Source organism: Centruroides vittatus, unplaced genomic scaffold (assembly GCF_030686945.1).
Source record: "Centruroides vittatus isolate TY-2023 unplaced genomic scaffold, ASM3068694v2 contig_487, whole genome shotgun sequence".
Classification (NCBI taxonomy): Eukaryota; Metazoa; Arthropoda; class Arachnida; order Scorpiones; family Buthidae; genus Centruroides; species Centruroides vittatus.
In genome coordinates this window covers 178166-195521 of record NW_027122275.1, presented here as the reverse complement: position 1 = coordinate 195521, position 17356 = coordinate 178166, and the positions used below count along the sequence as shown (strand labels likewise).

Genomic DNA, 17356 nt, shown 5'->3' with positions numbered 1-17356 from the left:
GAACTGAATATGGAGCTCACAAATCCTGTCAGCACCAAAACAGTTCGAAGGAAGCTCCATAAGCAGGGAATTTCAGGGCGAGCTGCAATTCCAAAACGATTAATCAGTAATGCAAATGCCCATAAGAGGAAAATGTGGTGCCGAAGCCATAAAACCTGGACTATGGAGCAATGGAAAAGAGTCATTTGGTCGGATGAGTCTTGTTTTACACTGTTTCCAACCTGTGGCCGAGTTTACGTCTGGCGAACGCCGTCCCAAGCTTACGATACAGACTGCTTGCTGCCAAGAGTGAAACATGGCGGGGGTTCGGTTATGATTTGGGGAGCCATATCGTGGTATTCCATGGGCCCCATGATTACTCTGCAAAGTCACATTACTGCCAAAGATTATGTAACCATTTTGGGCGATTGTGTCCATCCCATGGTACAATGTTTGTTCCCCAATGGTGATGCTGTGTTCCAAGACGACAGGGCGCCTGTTCACACAGCTCACATCGTCCAAAAGTGGTTTTGTGAGCACGAGGGTGATTTGTCGCATCGCATCTGGCCACCACAGTCACCAGACATCAATATTATTGAGCCTTTGTGGTCTACTTTGGAGAGACAGGTGCGTGATCACTATCCACCTCCATCATCATTACCTGAACTTGCCACTATTTTGCAGGTTGAATGGTACAAGATTCCTTTGAAAACCATACAGGACCTGTATTTATTTATTCCGAGATAACTGCAAGCTGTTTTGAATGTCAACGGTTTTCCTACACCGTATTAGGGCTTAATAATAGGTTTCTTTTTGGTGTTTCCATATTTTTGTCCAACCCCTGTACTTCTGTGAAGATGAATATTCGAATATTGTAAAGATATTCGAATGAGTTTTGTGTAAACACACTGGGAAAAAAATGTAAAGTACAGGAAAGAGATTTTCAGAAATAGCAGTATTGAAATAAATGCTACGCAACTTCTGAAATCTGATGAAATTTACATAAATATATGTCTTAACACTTCCTTATCGAATAGTTATAAATAAAAGTTATATTTAATAGTGGTCCTTGTGAAGGAAAGGGAGAACGCAATTGTATAATTGCTATGTTCAGAGACAATATAAGATGATATCTTTCGAATAACCAAGCAATTCGGTTATCTTCGAATCAATTGAGGATATTACTTTTTCACCTGTTACGTTTTTTTGAGTGTAAAATTATTGGTTAGAGAATTAATAAAAGAAAAACTTTACTGGAAGCAGTTTATTAAGCTTTTTGTGTAATCTCACGAAGAAATAATTCTAACGGTATACTCTGTACAGACCGAAAGCAATCAAATAATGGCATATTTACCATTGCAAAATAAATATAATTAGAATTCTATTATGCAATAGTAAGTACTCCGATCCCATCCTCGTATTATAGTTTCGCCTGTATAGTTTGGCCTGTTTTGATCAATATTGAATTGGTTGCCGTAGCATTTAAGTCTCTTACATCTTTAAGTATTGTTAACTAGTTTAATCTCCATTAAGTGACGAATGAAGCTGTTTTATGTACTTAGATGACGAGAATTTGAAGCGTTTTCAGGTAGAAGTACCTGCTCAACAATAGGTTCTATTGTCTTATGTGATGAACAAATACAAAAATCGAAAGAATCTGAAATGTATAGATCAGGATCCAAAGGCATCCGATCGATACTTATGGGATATAGATTCCCGCTTTTTTCAAGGAATATTAAGTATATTTGTACAGTGTCTAAGACGGCGTGCATTTATTACGACATCGAGATAGGGGTATCGGGAGTGTGTTAATGAATGCTGACACAGAGAGAGAGAAATCATCCGAGTGTTTGCGTATACAAAATAATTCGTGTATATTGGAATATTCTGTTGTTAATTGACATTTATTGTATATGATTGCGCAAATGGGAGGGAAGGCAGTGGTGATGAAGAATTGTATACAGAAGGGGGGTGGGAGTAAAAAATGAAGCAAATACATCTCTTCTGGTATGTGTGTATTTCGCTTTGATGCAAGATCTTGCCATTTTTTAATATTATTCCCTATACTTTGCTCACTTTTCGGATACTTTTAAATTAGTTTAGTTATTTTTAAATTACAACAATGCAGCACAGCTTCAGAGAATGATTAAAATTTAAAAATAATTTATAAAATATACAATTGAATTTAATGACTTATTTATTCTAAAAATAGAACATATTTTAAAGTAGGAATAATTAAAAAAAAGTATAGAAAATGAGCACGTTTTGTGCAAGTTTATCGAATGGCGCGACTCTCCTTTGAGGTAAGTGGCCTGGATGGATATCTTATCTCCACAATAATTTACAATTGAAGGTGAGGGTCGCAAACCGACCCTAGAGATATTAAAAGTGGGTTAATCAAGGATCGTTTATGTAATAAACGTGTAAACATATTTCTCACATGACCTAAAGAAATTTGAGTTTATGGGAAGATAGTTTTGGGCACGCCGGATAAACGAATTTCTATAAAATTGTGTCATTAGTTCATTGTGACGGATGTAGCGTGAAGAACGTGAAAATTGAATTTTAAATCAATAATTAATTCGATCTTTACACGATTTATGTATCGAAATCAATCAGTTCCAATTTATAAATGTAATTTTCTAACATCATAATTATTTTTTTTTTTCTATTAGAAAATATGCCTTATCGTTTCCTAAATTATTGAGGAAAAATGTATGTTAAAGAATCATTAATATACAAACCAGATATATAAAATCTTTATGTTATCTAGATTACATATACGTTATGAATTATGATACATTATGATGGATATTTTTTAAAAACTATCGCTAATTCGGGTCAATGAATTCTTAATTAGGGAATAAAAAAGTCTATGTATATTCGCTTCTGGCAGCGAAATTAAAATTTGCAGATTCTGGCAATTTAACGCCTAAGAGATTGCTAAGATTTAAATTGAAAATATCTAGACCACCGCCGGTGCCTTTATCACCATAGACCACATCTGGACTTTGGTTTCTTCCGTGTTCGCTTGGAGAAGTTCTATAATCTTTGTTAAATTTCTTTCCTTCGCTAGGTTTAACAGGTTTTCCTCCGTAGTTTTCGGGTGAAATTCCGTAATTATTTGGTGGTTTATTTCCGTAAACAACGCCTGGATTGTTGTTATATTGTTCGTAGCCTCTGTTTCCGTATTCTTCACTACCGCCGGGTGGTTGTAATCTAATTATGATAGGAATAATATTCTTTTTGCCATCGTCTCCTTTTCCGTAGATGTTAGGAAGTGGGATTTTGGGAAAATTACCGGGAAAGCTCTCTTTTCCGTAACTGTCGCTATTACCTCCGTAATTAGGATTTACTTTGTCGTAACCTCTGTCGCTTCCTCCCCCATAATTATCGGGACTCGCACTACCAATTGTTATCGCATAATTAGGAGTTGGAATTTTATCGTGTGTCCCTTTATAAGCGCCAGAATCTTCTTTTCCGTAGCTATCATCATTTTCTTTTCCATAAGTAATAACCCTTTGACCTCCGTAATTATTAGAAGTTTCTCTTCCAAGTCCATCTCTACTTGAACTAAAACTACCGGGGACTTTAGTAAAAGGAGATGCGATCTTTTCTCTTCCATAATTACTAGAACTTACTTTATCGTAACCGCTGACACTTCCGCTATGATAACCACCACCACCACCACCACTACTGGGCTTATCGTAACTGCCAGGTTTTCCACTTCCGTACGTACTAACACCTCCGTCTTTGTATCCAGAACTTCCAGTAATGAAGCTACTACCTTGAAAAATATCTGGATTTTTCCTATAATAGGAAACCACGAAGGGTTTGTTTCCATGTTGAAAACTTCCAAATCCTCCCGAAGGTTTATTTACGTAACTTTTAGGACTTCCACCTCCGAAATACCTGAGAGGTTTCAAAGACGAAAATCCTTTAGCGGTTTCCTTTTTAAATCCTTCGGATACTCCGTCGCTATAATCACCAGGATCTCCACCGTATGCAGCACCATCGTAGTTTCTTACAGGAGGAGAACTGCCGTAAGAAATTGGCTTCTGATCATCATATCCACCGGGAGAAGTTTTAGTAAAAGTCACAACACCAGCTTTTCCGTAATTTCCAAGATTCCCTCTATTATAATCAAGCGATTCTCCTTTATTATAATTTCTCACGTTACCTCCGAAACTATTAGGGACTCCTCCGATGTACCCGCTCGGTTCGGTACCACTGTATCTACCAGCACTTCTATCGAAATTATTTACGTTACCGGATTCGGTTATATAACTTCGAGGGCCTTTCCCAATATTTTCGTAACCACCAGTATTGCCGTAATCCACGGAGTCTTTTCCAGTAGTGATTTTGAAAGTTAAAGCGGGACCGTAACCAGGATTCTTCTCGAAGGCACCAAGTTCTTTCCCAGCTTGTTCTTCTCGTCCACTTCCTCCGACGAGAGGACTTCTCCCGCCTTCTCCACCTCCTCCTCCTCCTCCTCCTCCTCCTCCGTATCCTCCAGGTCTTACACTCTCGTGAGAAAATAATTTTACGGGAACATAAACGAAATTTTCATCTCTTTGAAATGGTCCATCGACACTTCCACTACTTATTTTCCCGTAAGGATCGGAATTAACTTGATAAGATGACTGCACAAGAGCCAGCGAAACCACAAATATCCAGAACTGTAAAAAAATAATAAAGCCATAGGTTTACTCCTCGCCATTTTCTCTCTCCTCGATATAGACTAACGTTTCGAAACTTACCATGATGCCGAAAGATTTCCTAAAGATTTGTGATATATTTTTCTATTCCTTTTTATATAACTCGTTCATTTATCTACGTCATTATCATCCGATTTGTCTAACACGTTTGTAGGTCAAGCGTCCGGGGTGCATTCTTCTCAAAAGGACACGTCCATGCCCAAAGGGGAAGCCACAAATAAATAAGGAAAATTGGGGTATTGCCCTTTCTCTCGTTAATTTAAATATAAAAACGAAACGAACGGGAGAAAGTTAGCTTTAAAAAATAGACTTTTTGAATAGAATTTTTGTGTTCATCACCTCGCGGAATGTTTATATTTAGAAGTTCTTTGGGTGCCAATTAAAGTTTTACGCATCGACTGTCACATCTGATCGATGTCATCCGTTGCATCACTAAAACCGAGAGATTATTATTTACGTGCATCCGGATGGAGGAAGTTTTCACAAGCAATAAATTGAGCAAAATATAGGCCGATTCATTTTCTGCGTTCAGATTTTGATTTAATAATAATAATAAACACGATGCATCACGCTCTATTCTTACACACAATTCGGAGAGTAATGGACGAGATCTTTTACATTGCGCTAGACTATTCGTTCGATAAGCTGCAAGTTTCGTATAATTACACGATTAAAATTGAATATATTTTAGGAAAATCGTAAAGAATTCCATAATCAATGTAGAGAATTCGAGTCTTTTCGAATGTCATTGTGTATGAGTTTTTGAAGAGTTAAATGAGGATGTGGGAAAGAAATCCACAAAGGGATGATGCCCTATACCCTTAGGATATCAACAGGGAAATACATTAACGATATAAACCGATCTAAATTGTGGCAAAGAGAAAATGTTCTGTATTCAATTAACAGGGAAAGAAAAAAAAGAAAGACGGATGCGGAATTGTATTTGAGATTTTAGGGTAAAAATAAATTCCAGATTTTTATTATTCAAGAATGAATTAGAGCGACCTTCTCGAAGCGAATTAAAAGGAAAACTTCGTGTTCTTTTTTATTTTTGTTTCGATGCTATAGTTCCGGTTCTATCGCGCTGTTTTGGTGTCAGCAAAATTATTTTAATATCAACAAAGATATCTGATGACGTATTCCTCGCTAAAGAAGATGGATCTTTCGCTTATTCTGTCATCGTTATGCAAATTTAACCGTCATTCGTGTATTATTATTTTTTATTTTTAAGCGTGACAAAACTATGGAAGACAAATTTTAAGAAAATAAAGCTTAGTGTTATGGGAAAAGTAAGAAAGTTGTTTATGTGTATTCACCATCAGTAATCATCAAGATTAAAGACTTGGTAAAAGATTTATCTGAAATTCTATAAAAATCATATAAACTGAGTTTATAACAGTTATTTAATATTCTTAGCTCACACAAGTCGATGTTTGGCTCAGATAATGGCCTTTAAACTCGATCATTTCTGATGATAATTCGATGAATATGCATTTATAAGATTAAGAAATATCACGGATTATATAAGACAAACTTGTTTTCTTCATATAAATTCAATTTGAATATAACCTACTATATGAGGTGAGAGATCTTCGGTTCACGCCCGATTCTTATGAAGATTAACGAGGATATAAGTTATTTTTTTTTATCGATATATTTTAAATATTTATCACGTACAATATACTGCTAAATATTTAATAATCATACTGTCGTATAGAATACAGTTTAATATTCCGCATCAATGGACATATTATTATCTAAGACATGAAATTATAATCTTTCTAGCGCAATAAAACTATTTTACGACTGATAAACCGCATTAACCTATGATTATGTTCATTTTTAACTAATTTAAAAGTTCTTGCTGCGTATTATACACCAATTTAGAGAATAAAAATCATACATTTCGACTTTATGGGTCTCAAACGTGTCATAAAGGAGTTAATTTTGACAGAGGCATAATTTTAAGGTGGCAAATCGTGATGTGGAAGCAGTGTAGCCTAGTTAAGATTGATAGACAGGATCCAGACTATACAAAATATAAACTTTACCGCAACCGATACACATTATTTAATGCCGGAATTAGTAGAATATGTAATATTTAAGCTTATTAGCCTCGTTTGTAACGTGTCCAGAGTCGTATTTAATTCTTTTTTTAATGATGATCTATCGTTTGGATACACGAATCATTTCCTTATCGTAATATTTAACAAGGAAACGATCATACAAGTTCTGCGTCATATAAAATTACGAAAGATTTTTATCCGTTCTACTTTTTTTTTTTAACTTTAAGCTGCAAGTTTTATAACCTTTAACCTTTTTCCTTCAAAGTAATTTCATGCATTAATGGGGATTTTCTTAAATTAAACGCGTGTTTAAACAGACGTGTGTTTACGAGCAGGTGGTGCCTTATAGGAATAAAAATAAATCATAAATATTTGCATATACTTGTTAAATAAATATTTAAAACTAAGAATTTATTTAACGGGAAATGACTTGAATAAAATACTAAAATTATAATTAACACCTTGAATTTGTTTGTAAACGATTCTCTGCAGTGTTAAATTCAGATAAACTCTACTGTATTGTCGTATAAAGGTATGTTTAATATTATTAAATTCTCATTAAACTTTTGTTAATGGAGACAAGCTAGAACTAAACTAAACAGTATATCTTCTTTAATAGATAAAACCCTATTTATTCGAGAAGAAATGGTTTTAAAGTTGTAAGTAATAAGGAAGATAAAACTGTAATATAGGCTATACTTATATTTATCGAAATATATCTCCAATGAGTCTTCCGGAAAACCATAAATCATCATTTAACCCGTTTTTATGCTAAATTTATTATATATTATATATATATATAATGCAATATATATGTGTAATGTGTAATGAATTCGTCATAAAAACTGGCTAAATGATGATTTAAAGTTTCCCGAAGACTCATTGAAGATAAGATGTTTTGATAAATTGATTGAAGAAATTTAAATAACGAGCCTACTTTTACTTCTTCAAACGATTAAATATTCTTAAAAGCTTGAATTGAAGACTATTTTGTTTATTTTCTAACTAATCTTTGCAGAGAGAATTTCTAACCAATCTGTTAACATCTCGCAATACCATCACACGTTTTACCCCGTATTTAACAAAGTAATTTATCAAAAGATCAATTATCTTCACTCGAACGTTTGCTTATGAGTTCTACATCATCTTAATATATTTTAAAATTATTATACACTACAATTGTTTATTCAATACGAGTCGATCGATTTACTTCAATCTTCTCATAAATCGTCTATTCTTAAAAAAATCTTACAAAAATCCTAAAATATTGCCCGGATTTCTCATAAACACTTCTCGACTTCGTTAATCCTTATAACATTTTATCTCACGAAACAGTTTTCAGACGTCTTGTCAAGAAAGTAGGCCACGAGGTGAGGCATTTTCTTATCACGATAAGGGATCACGATTCGAACCGTACGAACAATTTTGATTTCTTGTAGATAAATCTAAGAATAGTTTCAGTTTAGCCCACTCGATCCAACCTAAAAGTAGACCTTTATCCGTAAAGAATTTTTAAAAAATTCCGAGTTAAGTATGAAGCAGCTTACCAACCGATTTGATCCGCTGTGTGTTGTCAACTGTTCGACCTCAGACAGAATCACAGACAGACGTCCTACTTCTTTCATTTTACTTTATAATAAATTTCATTTCTCTCTTCGTGTTTGGTCGTATTCTTTCGTAAATTATTAATTTGTCTGTAGTTTTAGCAGTTAAAAACAAAGTTAACCTTAACATTTCTATTTATCTGTGCATTTTAATGAATATTGTGAAATAATTTGACATCTGGTATACAGTATAATCACACAAATTAGAAGGATCTGCAGAGGTTTAAATACGTGGTTTAGAAAAAGTATTACACTTTATAAAGGCGACTAAATTTAGAATAAACGGTACAATAACAGCCTCGTATTGTTAGCTATTTGGTATAAGGGCCCGTTTGACTAAAAATTAAGCATAAATAAGCAGACATAGGCCTACAACAAATAAGACATACACTGTCACGTGTATAAGGCCTATACAATCGCCCAAAGAGATTTGTAAAGGAAAATAAGGATAGAAAGGGACATAAATTCTATATTAATCCAGATCAGAATAGGATTTCCTAGTTTCATATGCAGAATTCAAAAAATAGAAGAAAATTTCAAATATAAAAACTTAATTTTGCAATTCTCTTCGAGCACACAATTGAAGGAAATGGCAAAACTAAATGATTTGAAATGTATTTAAAAATGAAAAAAATATTTAAGTTTTTACATTTGAAATGTTCTGTAATAAAGTATTTACAATGAAATGATTTTGATTAAGAATACGGTTAATAATTAACTACATACTTATTCAAAATCATTATACAGTAAAATAGAATTATTACAGCAATAAAATAAAATAAAATAAATTTAATTTTTCTTCAATTATTAAACAAATTCTCTATTTTCCTCGTAGGTTATTGTACGTTCTGTTCTTCTTTACGAGTATACTGTATATCGAGCTAGTCGAAACTAATTCGTATACTAAACCGTGCAAAATACGCCAAGAATACGTATCCTTGAATGCTTAGACAAGTATTATTTATTTATTTATTTTTCCTCTTATCTCTAACACTTTCCTCGGGCCTTACTTATATTCTAATTATAGAAATTTACGCTTTTATATTTTATCGAGGACTTCGCCCCTGACCGCCTTTGGCGGCACCATTGATTAGCGTTACTGGTGATTCTTCTTTTTTATCTTATACTTTATATAGTGATTCTTCATATAAACGATATTAATTTTATAAATATTTATTAAGTAATTATATAATATTATAAGTATAGTAAGACAAAAGATAATAATAAACATCTTAAAAATAGGTAGGGAGTGTTTAAATGAATCGACTGCTCGGATGACACGTGTTGTAGCGATGATGAGGGTTGTTTGAGACTACGTAGCGCTTAAAATATTTGTCGTTTTTTGAGGTTTTGGCTTTCTCGATCAACAAAACCAATTTCCCCTTTCTATTTTAACATTCATTTTCCCGTAAGAGACGTATTAAGAACACTCAAACACTTCACGTCATTGAATACATTAGTCAGTCAGTGAGACCAATGCATATTAGACAATGCAATAATTTTTCCTTAATTTATGATTTATAATTTTAGAAAAGAAAGTGTAAACTTTTCCTCGCAACCTTTTCGTAAATTTATATTCACATTTATTAGGATTCTTATACACAAATTTAACGTGAGAATTTATATTGAACCCTTAATACCATACAAAGAATTTTCCGTTTTCATCTCAAATGTTTGTCGAATTTCACGGAAAATTCATTAATGAATGAGTGAATATACTAATACAATCCTTTCATTATTGCTGCGAGAAGGCATTTTTTATCTACGAGATCCATTGGTCTCACTACGAGTGATCTACTATTTTAGGTCTTTTTAATAACCGATTGACAAATAGTTATTTATTATGATTAAACTGCATAATTTGGTTAACGCCCTGTTGCTTGTTAGCTTAAGGAAACCGAATGTACTTTTTTTGAATCACTGAATTGAAAGTTGATAAATTTCCAATTCGCTTACCCAGTTTCAGGTGCTTTAACCATCGTTTTTCTAAGTAGAACTCTGATTATCCGTGTGATAGGAAAAATTAATTCTTTTTTTTTGTATACAATAATAAAACATCTAACGTGCGAGGAGAAGTTGAAGAAACTCCACACACTGCACGAATTGATAGAATATAAAAAAGATTTATAATAAAAACATTAAATGACTTGAAAAACTGGGCTCCATTATTTTTAATTAAAGCAAAACACAGTAGTACCCTTATCAATATTCCTATTTTAATAATTTTTATAGTGTACTAATATCCTTCTAAGTGCTATAATTAAACACTAAGTGATGCAGTAAATTTACTACTAATAATTTCAGCTTATTTTAACTTTGTTTTTTTTTTAATTCCTTAAATTTATCTTTATAAATATTACTAACTAAACACTAAATTAGATGATAAATTCAACATTTATTCACATTTAAAATATATTTAATAATCTATATTTAAAGCTTTATGAGAAGAACAAAAGGTCCCTTTCTCAAGAATCTTCAAAAATAGATGAGAAGAGGAAGATATAATCTTCCTTTTCTCATCTATTTTTACATGTTATTTTTTATTGTCGTGATTCTGTGTTTTCTTTACTTACCTCTTTATTAAGTCAAATAAAAATAAAATAATAAAATGATAAGGAAGGAATCAAAATCTGAATAAAATAGAAAAACTAGTTTCATTAAAACAAACTAAAAATAGCCTACTTTATTCTTTCTTTTTTAATGATTGTTTCAGACTTTAAATAACTAAAAATTTTAAAATTTTATAAAATGAACATTTGTTTAATAAATATATTTTTTAAAAAGTAGTATATTTACATAGGGTGGCACAAAAGTCAAGTAATCAATTTGTCTGAGAGTCAACAATTGAAGAAGAATATAATCTTAAACATTAAGAAGTATAAAAATCTGTAACTTCCTTATAATATTTATTTAAACACGTTTGTTAAACCGTAGCCGTAAGCTACTTATTTTTTTATAGATTATCTTCACAGATATACACAAAATAGAGATTGAACACTCCTCTGAATCTTCTTTAATTTGCATTTTTTATCATGTCAAATCTATAAAAAATATATGTCTAACGCGATAACCTTTTTAAAATGTATTAATAGCCTATATTATAATATAAAATATTACAATACAGTGTTTATTAGGCTAATATAATATAAACTACAATAATTATTTTTTGTTTTTTTCCTTCTGTACAGAAATTTCTATCTTCGCACTAAAGGCCAGCAGCGTATTACCCTGTAGGCTCTACACAGGTTCAGTAAAGCCATTTAGCAATAATAGTAGCCATTATTTAATAATAATGAACTGTATGAAAACTAAATTTTAGTATCCTTATATACAGCCTTCTATGTAAAAACCCGATACAAAAAGTGTTAAATTTTATAACTATAATCAGTGCATTACAGGATAGTTTATAATTGTTTATACAGTGTTATCATTGTACACCTACATTACAAAGGATAAAATATAGGTTTATAGTTGCTTATCTTGTAATTATATAAATAAATTTATATATATATAACTTCTTATAGTCAAATATAAATTTAAATATATTACAAGGATTATCTGATAAATGTAAGCAATAACATCGTTGTTAGTATATAAGTAACAATATTGCTCCTGTGCCAATAGTATTTGGCGCATAATAATAATATCGTTGCTCTTATGTCGAACAAAGAAAATTTAATTACAGTTAATAATCCTAAATTAGAAAGAGGTTAATGGATCAAAAATCACAAAGAAAAATTATCTGATTTACATTGATTTAGTTCACATTCTGAGTGTCATTACTGCATTGAGTTGTCATCTTAACGAGAAAAGAATATGGATGGACGACCACTCGCCAGACATTCTTTTCTTGTCAAAATACGATCGATATCATTATCGTTGATAACGGAGACCAAAATAGATTTCATCTTACATCCATCACAGATTAATGATTTTAATTATTGCAAAAAAAAGAAACATTTTTTTTATTATTTATTACGTTAGGACATCCAATTTTTAATTAAGAATTTCTGACAACAATCCCCGGAAGGATGTCAGATTATTAAAAAGAAACAAGGTATATTAATTAAATAAAAGAAATTAGGAGCTCACTTCTGATGCAATGGTTCTCGACTGTTTTAAGCTAGTAGCACCTTCATAATTTTTAGTCGCGCATCGACCAGCCATGAAAGATGCTCTCGCAGGTACAGTATAAACAAATGTCGTGCTAAAGATCTGTAGTTTTTCATATTAATAATATACAAATAATATTAAAATGTAGACAATAAATAAACGTTTTAGAATGATTTTTGAAATTTTGCGTTACTCCCTACGAGAAGTTCGTGACATTCCAGTATGCAGCGGCACACCGGTTGAAAACCACTGAATTCTAATGTAATTTTATCTGCAGTTTAATAAACACTCGGTGCAGCTGTGACAGATAATAAACTTATTAATTAATAACAATTACCGTTAAACTGAAGATAGAGTCGGCCAGAAGACAGACAGATATTACGATATTATCTAATGCCGTGGGGCTAATCTAATTCGAATCCGATTCAAACCTTGATAGTATAGTTTAACGTGTCACCTTACTGAGGTCGAACACACTCCAATAAAATAACACGTGTATAATATATATAAGTACACGTGAAAACATTCCCGGAAGGTCTACATTCAGATTCAGACTCACTAGAGGAGACTTTACAAGTGATTCCGTATTCTTAGTATTTAAGGTTAACAGATAAATATTCCAGTTAAACATTTTAATATTAAATCATACTTCTGAATATCAAAATCTACGTTTAGTTCAACCTAATTTTGCTTCTTTAAGAAAAATAAGTTACGAATGTATGGCACATTGTTACCAGATCATGCGATCCTCCGAACATTCTTAATCATGGATCAAGTGTTCCCGAATGTTTTCATTTGTGAATTACATTCACTTCGGAGCTTTTCGGAGGAATTAATCAAATTTGTAATTAGAAATCACCTGAAGTAATTTAAGATTATAAAGATAAAGATTATTTAACACTAAACATGCATAAAATATAATAAGAATAGTTTTAAAAAATAAAATTTCACGTAAGATAAACTTTACAAATTAGATAATATCTAGCCTTAAATTATTGTTCACAAAAAATGTTTTGCATGACATTATTATAAACTAATATTGATTATATCTTATGGGTTTTTATTGAATTTTTCCCCCTGTTTTTGTAAGAGCAAGAAATTGGTTTAATTATTTCAGTTGGGATTTTCACTAAAGTTCATCGATCGTTAATTTTCAAATTTCTAAACTAAAGTTCGATGACTTTATATTATTTTAAACAAATAAAAACATGGCTTATGTAAGATTCAAACACAAAATTACCATTGTTATTAAACATTGGCAATGCCTTAAATGTGTTAAACAAAAATTGTTTTTCTCTCTTCTATGATTCGCTTTAATAATAATAATAATTTAAAAGCAAATCCAAATAGAAGGGAAAAGCGACGTTTCTTTGATTTAATTCTCAGACATAAAGTACCTAAAATTTTAATATCTAACGTAAAAAGATACGTGGTTCTAGTCCTTTATTTTATATGTTGAGTATAACTTGTCTACTCGGACTTTCTTTTTTTTTTTAAATCACTAATTTAGCAACATTTGATAGAAAGATTGTATTATTTGGAGAATTTTATTGATAATTTTCTCTATTTCTTCATTATTAAAAAATGAATGTTTTCCATTGCTTTCTTTATCGAGGCAAAGCCTACAACATAAATTACTTATTACGTCTCATTAAGCCAGACAATAACGGTTAAAGACAAATTGGTTGATTCAAAAATGAAAGTAATTATAAAATATAATAGAAAGATATTTTCCCATTTAAGTTCTTTTCTCTCGAGAAATAATACGTATTGAAAACGTTTTGACGTCATAAACGCCAAGTCTATTTGAACAATAGAACAATAATCGCTATTCCGCACTTTACTTTTTTCATTTAAAATAAGAAAAAATCTTCCAAATGCTTCATTAATTAATTTATATCTCAAAATATACAATACAAAGTATTTTTAACAACAAATTAACCAGCCATAAATTTCAATTTTGAAGTATCATATGACATTTCAACTTCAGATTTATGTCTCAATTGAAAAGATATAACGTTGCAACGTTGCAATTGAAACGTTCTCCGTTATAAATGAGCGCCACCTGCTGGCATGAATTGTAACTAAAATCTGCATAAAATGTTCTTATTATTCATGAGTTTGTGGCTTTTGAAAAATATATCTCGGCTAACTGATTTTTGAAACATCGCGTGTTTTCATTGAGCGAAACGCTAATTATTTAGTAAAGGGGTCTCAAACTCAAACCCAGAAAAGGGCCTGTCGCGTCTGATATATATCAGACGCGAACCGTATTCATTATTAATCGGCAAATCAAAACATAATTTTAAAAAAAGGCTCTAATAAAGGTCCTTTTGTTGGGGATCAGTTACCCAAAAAACTCCTGGTGGGAGGCACCCTCGTGCAGATTGCCCGAGTTGCAATGCCTCACCCCATCGATCCAATTCACTCTGAGGAAAGAGAACACGTATATATTTAAATTAAATGATGATAAAATTTTAACGCCTGTGTTCAATGTACAATTGTTTTAATCCAGTTTTATGGTAAGTTATAGAATAAATCTATAGAAAATTTATAAAAAGTCAGTTGACAAGACTACAAAATGAATATTTAATTAAAGATGCGGAAAAAACACCCGCTGTTTCGCAATACGACAGTTTATGTAAGTAGTCTCTTAATAAGATTTTCCTCAACTGTCAACCTTCGAAAAACTTAAAAATTTTACGACTTATATAATGAGTTTTTCAAGAACACTTTAACTTAATAGTCAATATAATCGGAAAAAGAAATAAATTCAAATTAACTCATATTCTTAGAAAAAGTCGTGTTGGAAGCTATGGAAAAATGATGAAATTACTGAATTTTTCAGATAATTGTCTAATTTGGAGATTATTATACAACAATTTGAACTCTAAGTAAAGATCACTGCTAGTAAAGTGATTATTTCCAAGAATTTATGCATTATCATGACATAAAATAGCGAAGAGTAATTAAAAACACCTTATATCCGTATCTGAATCTGACCATTTACGGAGAAACCACTATATTTATAGAAACAGCAAGGAACTCAATTTGCCAAAAAAATAATAATAAAAAACAGTGGGAATATCTATCATATCAATTACATGTATGCCCTTAGAATTATAAACAGATCTACCGTGTCTATTTTTCCTTAAAGTTCATTTGTACGAAACATTATCTGTAATTTAAACCGGTTTAATATGTAGAAATGCATTTAAGTTGCACAATTCGAAATATCTTAAGATAAACTATAGACTATACAATTCGACATTTAATCTTGTCGACTAACAGAATGATAATGGTAGCAAAGTGGATAATCATGTATTAAAGTGCGTTGCGGTTTTTAAATGATTTACTTTTGGTGGAAGAATTGATAAATCTCACCTTCATTCAATCACGAAAGTGGGAAATTTTTCGAATTCATTCAAACATTTCATAAAACTTGGTGAAAAACGGATCATTAAACAACAATGAAGTTTATTTGACAATCACTTATACACAGGGTAAGCGAGGAAGGGGGAACCCTTCCTCTCGTTTACTCTGTCTATAATTTGTACAATAAAATGTTACTAAGCCTAGAAAATGGATTTATGTAATTTCGTGTGTATAGGAGGAAACAAGTAGTAAACCATAAGCCATATCATAAAGTGTAGTAGGGCCATGAGGACAGCCTCGGGACCAGCGACCGCTAAGACCCCGCGTACGAAAAATTTATTATTTTGGCGCTGATCCAAACAAATCGGAATGCTAAATGCGGAAAATGGTGGCAACGACTAAGATTCCGACAAACACTTCCTTTTATTTTAAAGGATTTTACACACACACTTCAATTTAGCTCCACCTTTGCGTGCCTAAAGTTGACACTAAGGCTAGACTGATACCTCGAGCAATACGAATTATACATAATAATGAAATCTATATACGCGTCCGATGATTTGCAATGCAAACTCGTACATTCAGTAATCCAGATATTGTAAAATTCTCCAATATTTACGGGAAAGATCCGATCACACATATGCATTAGCATTATGTCGGTGGATACGAAAAAACCCCTTTAAAATACATTAAATATTTTTATACTCGGCATTTGCTTCTTCATAAACATGGAACTTCAGCATTTGTTTCTTCATACGTAAGTTCCACCTCAGCTTTAAAATGTAAAGCAATGCCAGATGGAATTCGGCGAATAAAACCTATCCCTATTTCTTTATCCTTGACCTTTGCAACCTGGCCTCTATACAGTATTTAACGGTTCACATAACTTGAGATCCACGTATTTACAATTCTGCGCTCGTCACTAACAGCCAGTTTTCCACATTAATAACTTTTATTTTCCATTCTTGCACGCGAAAATGTCATCAGAGAATGCATTTAGCATTTTAAATGTGTAGGAATTATACTTGAAATGCAAATTTTTGACTCAAAAATGCAGCATCTTTTCACTGATTACGTATCGACACCTTAATATAAACAAAAGTAACGGAATACACTTATATCAAAATTGTGTACTATCCTCGCAAAATTGCTTAAGTTTCGGGAAACGGTATTTTTGCAAACCTACTACTATTTTCTGAATTTTCTTTAATACGTTTTCAAGTAAAACGGCTATAAGATCACTAGGAGCAATCTATCATAAATTTTTTATGGTCTATAATGGCAACAATAATTGATCGCGTTAATCGAGGGATACCAGTGTATATATACAGTATATTTTACATAATGTATGTACAATGTCTTCTTTTATAGTTCGTGCCACCCTTTTTTTGTAGTCTGTGGGTGCCTCTGTTCCAGTGTTCTATTCTTCCAACAGTTAAATGTATTATTTATGTCGATTGTAATGTTACGAAGTTCAATCACAATGAATGTATATGACTTG

At 31.8% G+C, this 17356-nt stretch overlaps 1 protein-coding gene across 1 annotated transcript; it reads right to left on the bottom strand.

Moving 5' to 3' along the window:
* Nucleotides 1-2852: 2852 nt before the first annotated feature.
* Nucleotides 2853-12534, bottom strand: LOC136978059 (uncharacterized). The gene is made up of 2 exons (XM_067273702.1): nucleotides 12460-12534; nucleotides 2853-4658 (listed from the first exon to the last, which is right to left on the bottom strand). The coding sequence occupies exons 1-2, from the start codon at nucleotides 12532-12534 to the stop codon at nucleotides 2853-2855; spliced, it is 1881 nt and encodes a 626-aa protein (XP_067129803.1).
* Between the last annotated feature and the right edge of the window lie 4822 nt (nucleotides 12535-17356).

What these genes read in the sequence shown, in the direction of transcription:
- LOC136978059 (XM_067273702.1), bottom strand. Translation starts at nt 12,534, where the DNA reads ATGGCTGGTCGATGCGCGACTAAAAATTATGAAGGTGCTACTAGCTTA. An exon ending in CGAGAACCATTGCATCAGAA is followed by an intron (nt 4,659 to 12,459) that starts GTGAGCTCCTAA and finishes ATTTTTTTACAG; the next exon opens with TTCTGGATATTTGTGGTTTC.